This window comes from Brassica rapa, chromosome A09 (genome assembly GCF_000309985.2).
Source record: "Brassica rapa cultivar Chiifu-401-42 chromosome A09, CAAS_Brap_v3.01, whole genome shotgun sequence".
NCBI classification, from domain to species: Eukaryota; Viridiplantae; Streptophyta; class Magnoliopsida; order Brassicales; family Brassicaceae; genus Brassica; species Brassica rapa.
Window position 1 is genome coordinate 27,156,334 of NC_024803.2, and position 11,791 is coordinate 27,168,124.

General features: G+C 38.8%; 2 protein-coding genes and 1 long non-coding RNA gene across 4 annotated transcripts; 2 read left to right on the forward strand and 1 right to left on the reverse strand.

Annotated features, from left to right (window-relative positions):
* Positions 1 to 1,939: 1,939 nt before the first annotated feature.
* Positions 1,940 to 4,746, reverse strand: LOC103840385. Its single transcript, XR_004451987.1, has 5 exons — positions 4,535 to 4,746; positions 3,828 to 4,022; positions 3,608 to 3,746; positions 3,447 to 3,515; positions 1,940 to 2,262 (listed from the first exon to the last, which is right to left on the reverse strand). It is a non-coding gene; the product is annotated as an uncharacterized LOC103840385 (long non-coding RNA).
* A 237-nt stretch (positions 4,747 to 4,983) lies between these two features.
* On the forward strand, positions 4,984 to 7,130 carry LOC103840388 (ferredoxin--NADP reductase, root isozyme 2, chloroplastic). The gene is made up of 4 exons (XM_009116888.3): positions 4,984 to 5,244; positions 5,530 to 5,589; positions 5,836 to 6,180; positions 6,271 to 7,130. Exons 1-4 carry the CDS (start codon positions 5,221 to 5,223, stop codon positions 6,988 to 6,990), a joined length of 1,149 nt encoding a protein of 382 aa, XP_009115136.1. The 5' UTR covers positions 4,984 to 5,220; the 3' UTR covers positions 6,991 to 7,130.
* A 571-nt stretch (positions 7,131 to 7,701) lies between these two features.
* Positions 7,702 to 9,706, forward strand: LOC103840389 (nuclear transcription factor Y subunit A-7). 2 transcript variants are annotated; one of them, XM_009116890.3, is made up of 6 exons: positions 7,702 to 7,910; positions 8,043 to 8,107; positions 8,283 to 8,398; positions 8,885 to 8,977; positions 9,043 to 9,207; positions 9,277 to 9,706. In XM_009116890.3, exons 2-6 carry the CDS (start codon positions 8,080 to 8,082, stop codon positions 9,424 to 9,426), a joined length of 552 nt encoding a protein of 183 aa, XP_009115138.1. In that variant the 5' UTR covers positions 7,702 to 7,910; positions 8,043 to 8,079; the 3' UTR covers positions 9,427 to 9,706. The 2 variants fall into 2 exon arrangements, with proteins under 2 accessions (XP_009115138.1, XP_009115137.1); XM_009116889.3 differs by having other exon boundaries at positions 7,706 to 7,914.
* The last annotated feature ends 2,085 nt before the right edge of the window (positions 9,707 to 11,791 follow it).

An 11,791-nucleotide genomic window follows, 5' to 3' on the forward strand; every position in this document is an offset into this window, starting at 1 on the left:
TCAATACATTGAAAAATCATGAACATACAAAGATTATTCATCACGATTACCAAATTTTTTCCAAACATTTTCAACTAAATCAGCTTTCAAACGCTCATGTACGCCTGGATCCCGAATTTGATTGCGAATGTTAAGCATATCGACATTCACACTTTCTCTCGTTTTCACCTTGGCACTTTGGCTAGATTCTCCTCACTCGAACTCAGATGTATCAGCTAGACTGTATCCGTGTCGTTCATCCTCTACTATCATATTGTGCAATATGACACACGTTCTCATTATCTTTCCTATCTTTTCCTTGTCCCATTTTAGAGCAGGGTTTTTTACAATTGCAAACTTCGATTGCAAGACTCCAAATGCCCGTTCGACATCTTTTCTGACTGATTCTTGTCTTTCTGCAAATTTTTGGGCTTTGGGACCTTCAGGAAGCGGGATGGATTGGATAAATGTTGCCCAATTAGGATAAATTCCATCGGTGAGATAGTAGGTCATACGATAAGTGTGGTTGTTGACCTTGAACTTCACTTTAGGTGCTCGACCTTGTAAAATGTCATCAAAAACTGGTGACCGATCAAGAACATTGATATCGTTAAGGGTACCTGGTAATCCGAAAAATGAGTGCCATATCCAAAGATCTTGTGATGCCACAGCTTCTAAGACAATTGTCGGCTTTCCTAAACCACGTGTGAACTGACCTTTCCAAGCCGTAGGGCAGTTTTTCCACTCCCAATACATACAATCGATGCTGCCTATCATCCCCGGAAACCCGCGTGCCTCTCCAGCGTCAAGTAGTCTTTGAAGATCTTCTGTTGTAGGTGTTCTTAGATACTCCTCTCCAAACAAATGTATTATCGCTTCCGCAAATTCTCCAAACATAAAATTGCAGTACTTGCCGCAAGTCGGAGATATTCGTCATTGACATCTCCCGCTTGACCGTATGCCAACGATCGGATGGCTGAAGTGCATTTTTGAAGTGTAGAGAGTCCGTTCCTTCCATGACCATTTCTTCGTTGCTGAAAGTATGGAATTTCATTACCTAGGCGTTCGACAATGCGAAGGAACAAAGACTTGTTCATTCGAAAACGCCGCCTAAACATGTCGTGTGTGTATGTAGGATTTTCACTGAAGTAATCCTGCCATAGTTGATTGTGTCCTTGTTCCCGATCTCTTTCGATGTATGCTCGTCTCTTCGGCTCTTTGGTTAGAACAGAGTCGATGAAATCATCGATTTGTTGGTCCACCATTTCCTCAAAGACTTCATATACTTCATCATTTGAGGAGCTTGACATTCTTTCTTTTTTCAAAAAAATTAAAATTATCAATTTTATTCTCTACTCCAAAATATAACAAATTTTCATTTTTATTCTCTAGTCCACAATATAACAAATTAACAAATTTATTCTCTACTCCAAAATATAATAAATTATCAATTCTATTCTCTACTCCAAAATATAACAAATTTTCATTTTTTTCTCTAGTTCAAAAAAATAAAAATTATCAATTTTATAAAAATTATCAATTTTATTCTCTACTCCAAAATATAACAAATTATCAATTTTATTCTCTAGTCCACAATATAAAAAATTATCAAATTTATTCTCTACTCCAAAATATAACAAATTATCAATTTTTTTTCTCTAGTTCAAATCCCACATAAACATTGCGTTAGTCTGATCATGTCAATCTCGTTTAACCTAAGTATTATAATGTAATTAAGAGCTTACGTTGGCTGAAGCGTTTTATGCCAAAGTATTATAATGTAATTAAGATCTTACGTTGGTTGTGTTGTTCTCGGTTGGGTGAGGCAGTAGAAGCGAAGTTGTCCTCTTCGTTTGTAGTTGATCAAGTGTTTCAGAAAGACATCAAGGAAGAGAGGTAGTTGATCAAGTGTTTCAGAAGTTGTGTTCTTGAAATTTTGAAATTCAAAGACAGAGACAGAAAGAGAAGTAGTTGAGTTCTGATTTTGAAACATACATCAAGAGCATATTTATATATGCTTCTTTGTTACATAGTACAACCCGTGACTTAAATAAACTAGTGTCGAAACAGAGAAAAGGACATAGTAGCAGTGTGAGAAAGACTCCACTGCATACGTTCATCATAAAGCAACATCAGTGTAGAAACATACAAAAGACTACACTGATCCCGTAAAAATAGAGCAACAACATACTTATTAATACCAGCAACAGACATAGCAACCCGTGATCCAGACATATGAACCCGTGATCCAGCAAAAGACACAGCAACCCGTGACATAGAAACCTGCAAAAGAAAAAGGCAACCTCAAAGTTAATAACTAAACCAAGATTCGACAAAAGAAAAAACAGAGATTCGAGCAAGCAAGTTAACCAATTCAATCAAGGAGTTCAGAAATGAGTTTGTTTTTTAGGGTGATTTCATTAGGAGATAGATCAGTTTTGGCAAGAAGACGATCTAGGAGTTTCTGCTGAGAAATTTTCTTTCTCTCAGCCAAGATACTCTCAATTTGATCGAAAGCAGCTTCATGACCGTGCCTCTTGCGTTTGGCTGCTTTGGAAGCCTTAACACCAGGCGGTCTAACCTCCTCCTCAGGTATCACCTCCTCAGCTTCCTTCCTTTTCTCCTTGCCGCCATCTCTTGACTTAAAAACTGACTTCCACTTCTGATCATGTCTCAGTTCCCTCCAACAGTGTTCCATGGTGAACTTCGCTTGATAATCATTGAAGAAGATCTCATGAGCAGCCTTCATGACATCATCCTCATTTTCACCACTTGATTGGTGCTTCAGAGCCGCTTCATAACTTCCCACAAACTTGGAGACCTGCTCGTTGACCCTTCCCCACCTCTGCTTACACTGACTCCATTCTCTAGGAACGCAGCCAGTGAGCAGAGGGCTACGATTAACATACGCCTCAATTCTCTTCCAGAAGGAAGTAACCTTCTGCTCGTTACTGACAATAGGGTCCTTTCTCGTGTTCAGCTAACCACTGATGAGCACAAGGTCCTCTTTTGTTGTCCACTTTCTCTTAGTTGCCAGTTTCACTAAGCCGGGAGAGTTCGCTACAGCCTCAGCATACTCGCAGTCCATTGCTGGACTGCTCTGCGAACAGAGTAGCGAAACTAACCCGGAAAAGTGTTCCATGATTCTATTAAGTTAATGGGGTTTTGGTTCTCTATTTAAACTAGTTTTAGCTTAGATAGAAGTTAAAAATTAAACTCTACCTGCCAAACATTGAATATAAAAGCTAATAGAGCAAGCAACTACTTCACAGAGAGAAGTAATGACACATCAAATCGACTACTTAATACAATCAACTACTACTTCAACCATTAAGAGCAAGCAACCAACTAACCCATCTTTAATTCGACTGTACTTTTCGCTCTAGGTCTAGTTTAGAAAATTAATACAATCACAGGAACCAAACAAGATGATACATCACAGCATAAGATGGGTTTTAAACATTTACCTCTGATTTTCAGTCGAAGCACACCTTCTCCAGGGTGGCGACCTGGACAGTGAGGCTTCTAAACTGTTCCTGCCAATGGAAACAACAGTAATACAGTGTTAGTTACTCATTAAGGACTTACATACAAGGTTACTTCTAAAATAACATGAAAATATAATTACCTGCAGGGTCTGAATCTGGAACTTGAGATTCCACACCCCCTTGATCTCCTCCTCAGCATCCTCCAGACGCTTCCTCATCCTTTCGATCTCCTCCTGGACACCAACCACCCAAGGATGACTATAATGCAACCGATCATCCCTGTTGACAACAGAAAACAAATATTAGTTCAGATCCTGTTTTTATTTATTTTAAGAACATTCTTAAGAAAGTAGAACTTACTTCATAGTTGATGCACGTGAAGTAGCGCTTTCCAGGCTGACTGTCGTAGTCTTCCTTCCCCCGGACCTCGTCAATGATTTTCCCACCGCAAGCACACCTTCTTGGAATCCCGTACTGTGAATCCTGGACGAACCATAACATGTTGCAGTTCTCCCTTTGTTTCTTTGAATGTCTTATTTCTTCTGCGGGATCCATCTGCACCAGAAAGAAGAAATGATTAGAACGAACCGGTAAGAGAAACAAATAACTGAACCCAAACAATGAAACACAACCCAATGTGATTAAACTAACTAACAGAAACAGTTAAGTAAGAGATACACTAATCTCTAATCGATTTCAAATCTACTCGGAAACACAACCCAATCTTTAACGAACCCAAACAAAGAACCCAAACAAATAAACCCCCAAATCGATTTTAGATCGACTCTATTCAACCATTAATAAAAAAAACCTCTAATCGATTTCAAATCCCAGACTCGATCGAACCCTAACAAAAAAATCAATGACTCGATGGAACCCTAACAAATAAACCCTTGATTTGAGTTCTGAGACTCGATGGAACCCTAAAAGATCGATTCACTACAAACCTCGTAATCGATCTCTCCTCCAGACTCTATTGGAGGAGAAACCCCCAATTCAACTTCAGATCGAATCGATGAAACCCGTGTAAACAAACCCTAACAACGTAACTCTACTCGAAAACGAACCTGAGATCGATCAAGAGACACTCCCTCCTCGATTTTATGAACAAAAGACCTCTCGATCGCCGTAGCTACAAGAATCGCCTCTCGAGTCGCAAACCCTAGCTATTTGGGAGAAAAGAGGAAATGAGGAGAATAACTCGAAACACCTCTTTTGCAGCTCGTCATCACAACTCCGTCCAGCCAATCTGGTGCCTCCACGTGTGTTGAACTCGTCTCACACAAGTTCACGAGAGAGGCCCGGTTCACGTAATATTACCCATTTTTCTTTTTTTTTCAAATTAAAAACCTGTGAACCCAGGCCCATAACCCTCTTATGATACCTCAATGTACATGCTCTAAAACGCGGATATATTTGGTTCGGTTTGAATTTGTTTGCCGATTTGGTTTGGTTAAAATTTGTTTGCCGATTTGGTTCGGTTATCTGGAAGATAATATACAATTAATTATTCTTACTCAATTGGGTTGGTTGATAAGAAAATAATTAATTAACAAAAGTGTGCATAAGCGTCAGTTGGAACCCTGGAGGAGTCCAAAAGAGGGAGAGGAAAGGAGGAAGGGGTTGGCCTTTGAGGAGATTCAAAGGATCGTGTAGCCTTACTCTACTTATAAATAAACCCTTATTCCCCCCATGATCAAAGGATCATACTAGTGCCCCCCCCTTACCATCACCCTCTCTCCGATCCATAACAATGTCTCACTCTGCTGTTTCTCAGGTCAGAAAGTTTTAGTCAACGATTGCTTTTTTTTAATTCTATGTTTTAGGGATTTGATCCGAGCTAGTGCACTTAAACTTGTCTTGTCTGTTTGCGGAGTAAACGAGAGAAACTTTTGATTTAATTGATCTGGGGGGTTTTATGATCTTTAATCTGCTTTTGTTTTCCTCCTCCTCCATTAACGAATTTATTGAATTTATTTTGTCGGGAAAACGAAGCACAAAAGTTGTTTCATTTCATATCAGAAGAGAGTTTTAATCCCATGTATCTTTCATTTCACTACAGGCTGCTGCTGTCTCTGTTTCAATTGGTAACGAACGTTCTCTTACAAGATCTGTCTTCAAGGTGATCCCTCCTTTCTCTCTCTCCTTACAGCGTCCTATTTTCTCTAGTGTTCAGTAAACAAAACGAAAAGCTCTCACAAGGTTAACCATGACCTGTCTTTGTACACATAATCTTTGGTTTCTATTGTCTTTCCCCTAGCTATGTCCAGTCACATTCCTTGAGATATGTTTGCTTGATTTTCTCATTGCTTCTGAGTTTGATCTTAAACCCTCGTTTGCTTGTGTTGTGTCGATTTTCATCCTGCAGCAAAACAATAGCATCAGCTTCAACACCAAGCCATGGTCATCTTCCTTGGCGTTGACCCAGAAAACAAGTACCATAAGAGATGCAAAACGGTACTCGAACACAACACTATGCATGTCGGTTCAACAAGCAAGTAGCTCCAAGGTTAATGTCTCTCCTGTAGAGTTGGAAGACCCCACTGATCCTCCTTTGAACTTGTACAAACCCAAAGATTCTTACACAGCTAAGATTGTCTCCGTGGAGCGAGTCGTTGGCCCCAAAGCTCCAGGAGAGACTTGCCACATCGTTATCGATCATGACGGTAACCTTCCTTACTGGGAAGGACAGAGTTACGGTGTCATCCCTCCCGTAAGTCACCTCCCTTTCGTGCCATTACATTGGTTCTCATTGTCTTCAAAATTATCTATTAACGAACTGGATTTTTTTGGCGCGCTGTAGGGTGAGAACCCGAAGAAACCAGGAGCTCCACACAATGTGCGCCTTTACTCTATTGCATCAACGAGGTATGGAGACTTCTTTGATGGTAAAACAGCGAGTTTGTGTGTACGCAGAGCTGTTTACTACGACCCCGAGACTGGTAAAGAAGACCCTTCAAAGAACGGAGTCTGCAGCAACTTCCTTTGTGATTCAAAACCCGGAGACAAGATTCAAATCACAGGTCCATCCGGGAAGGTAATGCTATTACCAGAGAACGATCCAAACGCGACGCACATAATGATAGCCACGGGAACAGGCGTGGCTCCTTACAGAGGCTACCTACGTCGACTGTTCATGGAAAACGTCCCAAACTACAAATTTGGCGGCTTAGCTTGGCTCTTCTTAGGCGTGGCCAACACCGACAGCCTTCTCTACGACGATGAGTTCAGCAAGTACTTGAAAGACCACCCGGATCACTTTAGGTTCGACAAGGCGTTGAGCAGAGAAGAGAAGAACAAGAAAGGTGGGAAGATGTACGTGCAGGACAAGATCGAAGAGTATAGCGATGAGATCTTCAAGCTTCTGGATAACGGAGCTCATATTTACTTCTGTGGGCTTAAAGGAATGATGCCTGGGATTCAAGATACGCTTAAGAGAGTTGCGGAGGAGAGAGGTGAGAGCTGGGACGCCAAGCTTTCTCAGCTCAGGAAGAACAAGCAGTGGCACGTGGAAGTGTATTAAGCTTTCAATTACTTTCTATTTTCACTTGTTTATTGGGATTTGTTTTTGATTTGGTTTGGTTTAAGCTTCTTCATAAAATAATTGAATTGATGTGGTTTGAGTTTTCAAACATGATAATTGTTGGTTTGAGAAGAAATATTCTTCGGAATATTCTCAGAGAACGAACTAGGTGATGACATGAGTCATCAAGAATAATCTTATCTTAGCTTTCCATGTGCTGCCATAAACCCCAACCAAACCTTTTATAGAATATTACAAAGATATTCGAACCAAGGAAAAATGTACGTAATTTTTTTGTATAATTTTTATATAACCATACAATTGTTGGAATACTGAAATTTTTGTTGTGATTTTAAACTGTTTTGGTCTTAAACACACAAATAAGCTGACACGATTCGAATTCGAATTTGGTTTGGTGTATAGATATCAAGTGTGTGCATGAAGAAACCAAACCAAACCGAGATTTAGTTTCTTGTCTCTGGAATTCGAACAAAAGAGAACGGTTCGCTTTCGATGACTCATAATGGGAAAATAATATTTTAATTGGGGTAGCGGGTAGAGGTAGACCCGTAGAAAGCCGTGGACTAAATCAGACAGCGAGCTATTTGGGGCAGAGCCATTAGATTATGATCTGCCCGTAATCTACTACGTGTCTCTCATTCTCCACTTGTACGCTTGATATTGCGTCGTCCGCATCGACTATTGCAAACCTTGCTGTTTTCCAACTTCCTGAAGCGGAAAGACGGCATCATGTTTATGACTGATGTAGAAGGACGCTCTGAAGTGTGAGGTGTGAAATTGCGGAATAACTTGCGGAAGGGAAGAAAACGACACTCGCTCCTTTTTCTGTTGATTATTTCTTCTCTTTATTTTCTTTTTCTTCTCGGAGACTTTGAAGAAGAGACACATTGAAAATTGCAGTAGGTACTTTTTTTTATGATTTTCTTGGTCATGGATTTATTGGATTTTGATAATTCTGATTCATGATTAGTTGCTTTACCATGCCATGCACTTACTGTTTTGATGTTTTCTTCCTTCTTTGGAACTTTCAGAGTTGTGTTTTTGGACATTTAAAGCTGCTCATGAGTCATGGCTTCTTCAGTCCATGATCTTTCTGGTTCTGCCCTCTCTCTCTCTTTAATTCATTTCATGTTTATGTTGCTCTTATTCCAAGTTAAGCTTTCTGAAAAATAGATTATAACACTAACTTGCTCCCTAGTTCTCATGTTCATGTGTCTCTCACTGATTCTTGGTGGTGCTCTCTTGGTTAAGTTTGGTGTATTCTTGTCCAGATAAAATAGAAACTCATGACAAACAAGAACATAAAGATTCTCAATTCCAAATCCAACCACCAATTCCTCCAGGAAGAAACTCTGCAGTCTACTCGGAACAGCTTCCTCACTCCATGGTAAACACATCTCTCAGTGACCAAGGCCCATTAGAACTGTATGTTTGTTTTAGTTTAGTTTTTGAAACTCTTTTATCTGTGTAAATAATAAACGTTTATTAAGCCTCTCTTTATAACTGCTAATGAGTTTAATCAAATAGTTAATCTGTGAAATATTTGATTCCCTTACTAATTTGAAGCCAACATAGCTTTAGACCTTCTAGTTGACAAATTGTAGTGTGGCTACTTCTTGGCAGGCAGGTCCAGATTTTGGGGACTATAGACAGTTTAGTAAGACATGTATTAAAAAAAATTATTAACAATTTGAAGGGTTATGTTTACGCATATCAATTCCTGAAAGTTTTAAACCAAAAAAAATTCCTAAAAGTTTTAGGGGTCAAAGGTCAATGTTTCACTCGGCTCTGCGTGTTGTGACCATTTACTATATCACTCTGTGCATTCTCACACAATATACAAGTAACAGATTTGTTCATTATTACGTTGAAGGCACCTGGACACTACCCATATCCAGATCCTTACTACAGAAGTATCTTTGCACCAAACCCACAAGCGTATCCACCACGACCTTATGAAACCGGGGTATGGTGTATTACAACGATTTCTTGATTTGGATCATGTTAACAGCATTTTTCACATCATTTCAGGTACATGCACATTTAATGGGAGTCCAGCAACAATGTGTGCCTTTACCATCTGATGCAGTCGAGGAACCTGTTTTTGTCAACGCAAAGCAATACCACGGTATACTGAGACGTAGGCAATCCAGAGCAAAGCTTGAATCCCAGAATAAAGTTGTCAAGTCGCGTAAGGTAAGAATACGCCGCGTGTTGTTATGTTTCCTTGGAGTTGGGTGGTGAATCTTGAGTGTCTATTCGCAGCCGTATCTGCATGAGTCTCGTCATTTGCATGCGATAAGACGACCTAGAGGATGTGGCGGTCGGTTTCTCAATGCCAAGAAGGAAGAGGAGCATCACGAAGGCAATCATCTTGAAGAAAAGTCCATGGCTGCTTCTGGTGGTACGTCTTGAGAGAATGACGTATACACGTAGCGGTGTGGCTCTGTTTGGTCTCTCAGCTCATCCGTGTCTTTAGTGTTATGAAATACAAATCTTTGTAGAAATGAATAGGAGGATCTGGGGAGCAATTTACAATTAGATAAAGTGGGCTTTGACTTGTGATTAAATAAAGCCCACGAGTAACGAAAATAAAATAAACAATGTCATCTTGAAGTTTTTGGTTAAGAAACAGTGCTACTGATATTGTTTTCTTGTGAGAAATTTTTGTAATAAAACGAAGAATCCACGAAAACGAGTGACAAAGTTGGTTTTGGGACAACGAGCGTGGTAGGTAATATTCTACTTTTGAGTGCGAGGTAGAAAGACTCGTTAGATTTTCCATCTCTCTTGAACCATCTATATATATAAAGGAGAACTTCCCTTCACCTCAGCTTGCCACGTCATTCATCTCATCTCTCAGTCCTCCACGTCATTCCCTCTTCTACTTTTCTCCTTCGTGCAGATAACTTAAAATATGGGCCAAGCAAAATTCTTTTCAAGCCAACATCCATATCAGGCCACCCTCTTTTTTTTCTTTCTACAACTCTTCTTACCAGCCCATTATCACATGGCTCAGTCTCAGTTATTAAAAAACGCCTCGCACAGACGCTTCCATGTCACTTGATCTCCCTCATCTCCACCAGTAGGCAAAACCTTAATATTATCTCCTGCTCAGATTCTATGGTATAACGCTCTTCTCCACGACTAAGCTTCATTATTGCGCTTCTAATCGAAGCGGAACTAATCTCTCCACTTCCTTCATCTTCGCACCATAAAACCCAGTCAGTTCTCTCACTTATCTCTTACGCAAATACACGTTACAAAAGAAACAAAGAAAACCATGGCTAACAAAACGACGATATCAACCTCCACGGCCCACACTGCTATTTTTTTCAAGGATGTTCTTCTCGGCTTGAGCAAGAGGAATCTGGTTTGGTCTATAGGATTTGTTGGTTCAGTCTCAGTAATTCAGGTTTGAGCTCAGCTGGTTTGAATATTAATAATAGAATACATTGGCATCTTTTCTATTCATTCTTAGTATGCCTATTTGATTTACAACAGATCAGGAGCTACGCCCAAAAAAAACTTTTTCCAAGTTCGGAAAACATGACATTAGCACAAGTGCCACCCCCTAGGCCTAAACCAAATACTGGTTAGTTCTATTACAAAAAAAGAATTACTTTGTATAGACAGATGAAGTTAACTGTGTTCAATCTAAACTCAATCCAATTAATATCTTAATGTTACATCATGTTTTCGTGTCCTTTCCTGCTCAAATAAATAACGTATCTGGATATACTTGATGGAATGATGATACATCTGCATTGTTAAACATAGCCGTAAAAACATGCCATATGTAATCAAGTATATCGGAGCCGAAATATGACACAGAGACAGAGGTAAACGGATGATATACAAAAATTGAGATCAAATGTTGTTCTAACTTCTGAACACATTAACTAAATATGGGACTGGATGGTGGTTTCTTCGGATCTGAACCCATCCCTTCACACCAAAGTTTTTTTTGGGTCAATTCACACCTAAGCTTTTAAAAGTCAACTATCTTCATGGACTTGGGAAATTAGCGAAGCAAAAAGGATTTTTTGGCTATTTTTTAGTTTGTCCCAAAAATTACATTAGCTCAAACCAGTTTGTCTGTGGCTTTTCTTAGCCATTTTTCTTTCTTTCTAAAGATTGTCAGCTTAACAATCAATATTAACTAATTAGCAATACCATGCTTATTTACCTTTTTTTTCTGGAAACCAGAACCCAATACCGTAATCCTTTAACAAAATTTCTACGCAGTAGTTCTCCACAACTTAGTCTTACAAACCTCTTCTAAACAAATATTTGTTTTAAATAGCCGATCCTAGAAAATTAGGAGCCCTACAAAAATATTCAATTTTTATTTTTTAAATAATATTTCATTAATTTTATTTTAACAAAAATGTATTTTGAAAGTATTTATTATTTTCAAGGAATTTTTTTGCAATTTTACTACAAATTTGATGCCACTTTTCAAAATTTTTATTAAATAATAATCATTTTCATAAATACTTTATGTTTGTGATGAAAATAACTAAACTAAGACTCCTGAAGCATTTACGAAGCATTTATCAATGTTTAAAATCACTTATACACACCCCATAGATAGTTCTAAACAATAAACCTTAAACTCAACTTACGTTATTGTTTGCTTGAAGATAATATTTAAAATGGTATTTAAAACAATTTCTCATAATTAATTTCAATGGTGTTATGAACAAAAAAAACATTTCCATTTTTTAAAAGTATGTGGTGGAGCCACTTATTAGTTATTACAATAGGTTTAAAGGAA

Coding starts and splice junctions, on each gene's coding strand:
- LOC103840388 (XM_009116888.3), top strand. CDS start 5,221: ATGTCTCACTCTGCTGTTTCTCAG. Junction 5,245..5,529: donor CTCACTCTGCTGTTTCTCAG/GTCAGAAAGTTT, acceptor ATTTCACTACAG/GCTGCTGCTGTCTCTGTTTC. Junction 6,181..6,270: donor GTTACGGTGTCATCCCTCCC/GTAAGTCACCTC, acceptor GGCGCGCTGTAG/GGTGAGAACCCGAAGAAACC.
- LOC103840389 (XM_009116890.3), top strand. CDS start 8,080: ATGGCTTCTTCAGTCCATGATCTTTCTG. Junction 8,108..8,282: donor TTCAGTCCATGATCTTTCTG/GTTCTGCCCTCT, acceptor ATTCTTGTCCAG/ATAAAATAGAAACTCATGAC. Junction 8,978..9,042: donor CACGACCTTATGAAACCGGG/GTATGGTGTATT, acceptor ACATCATTTCAG/GTACATGCACATTTAATGGG.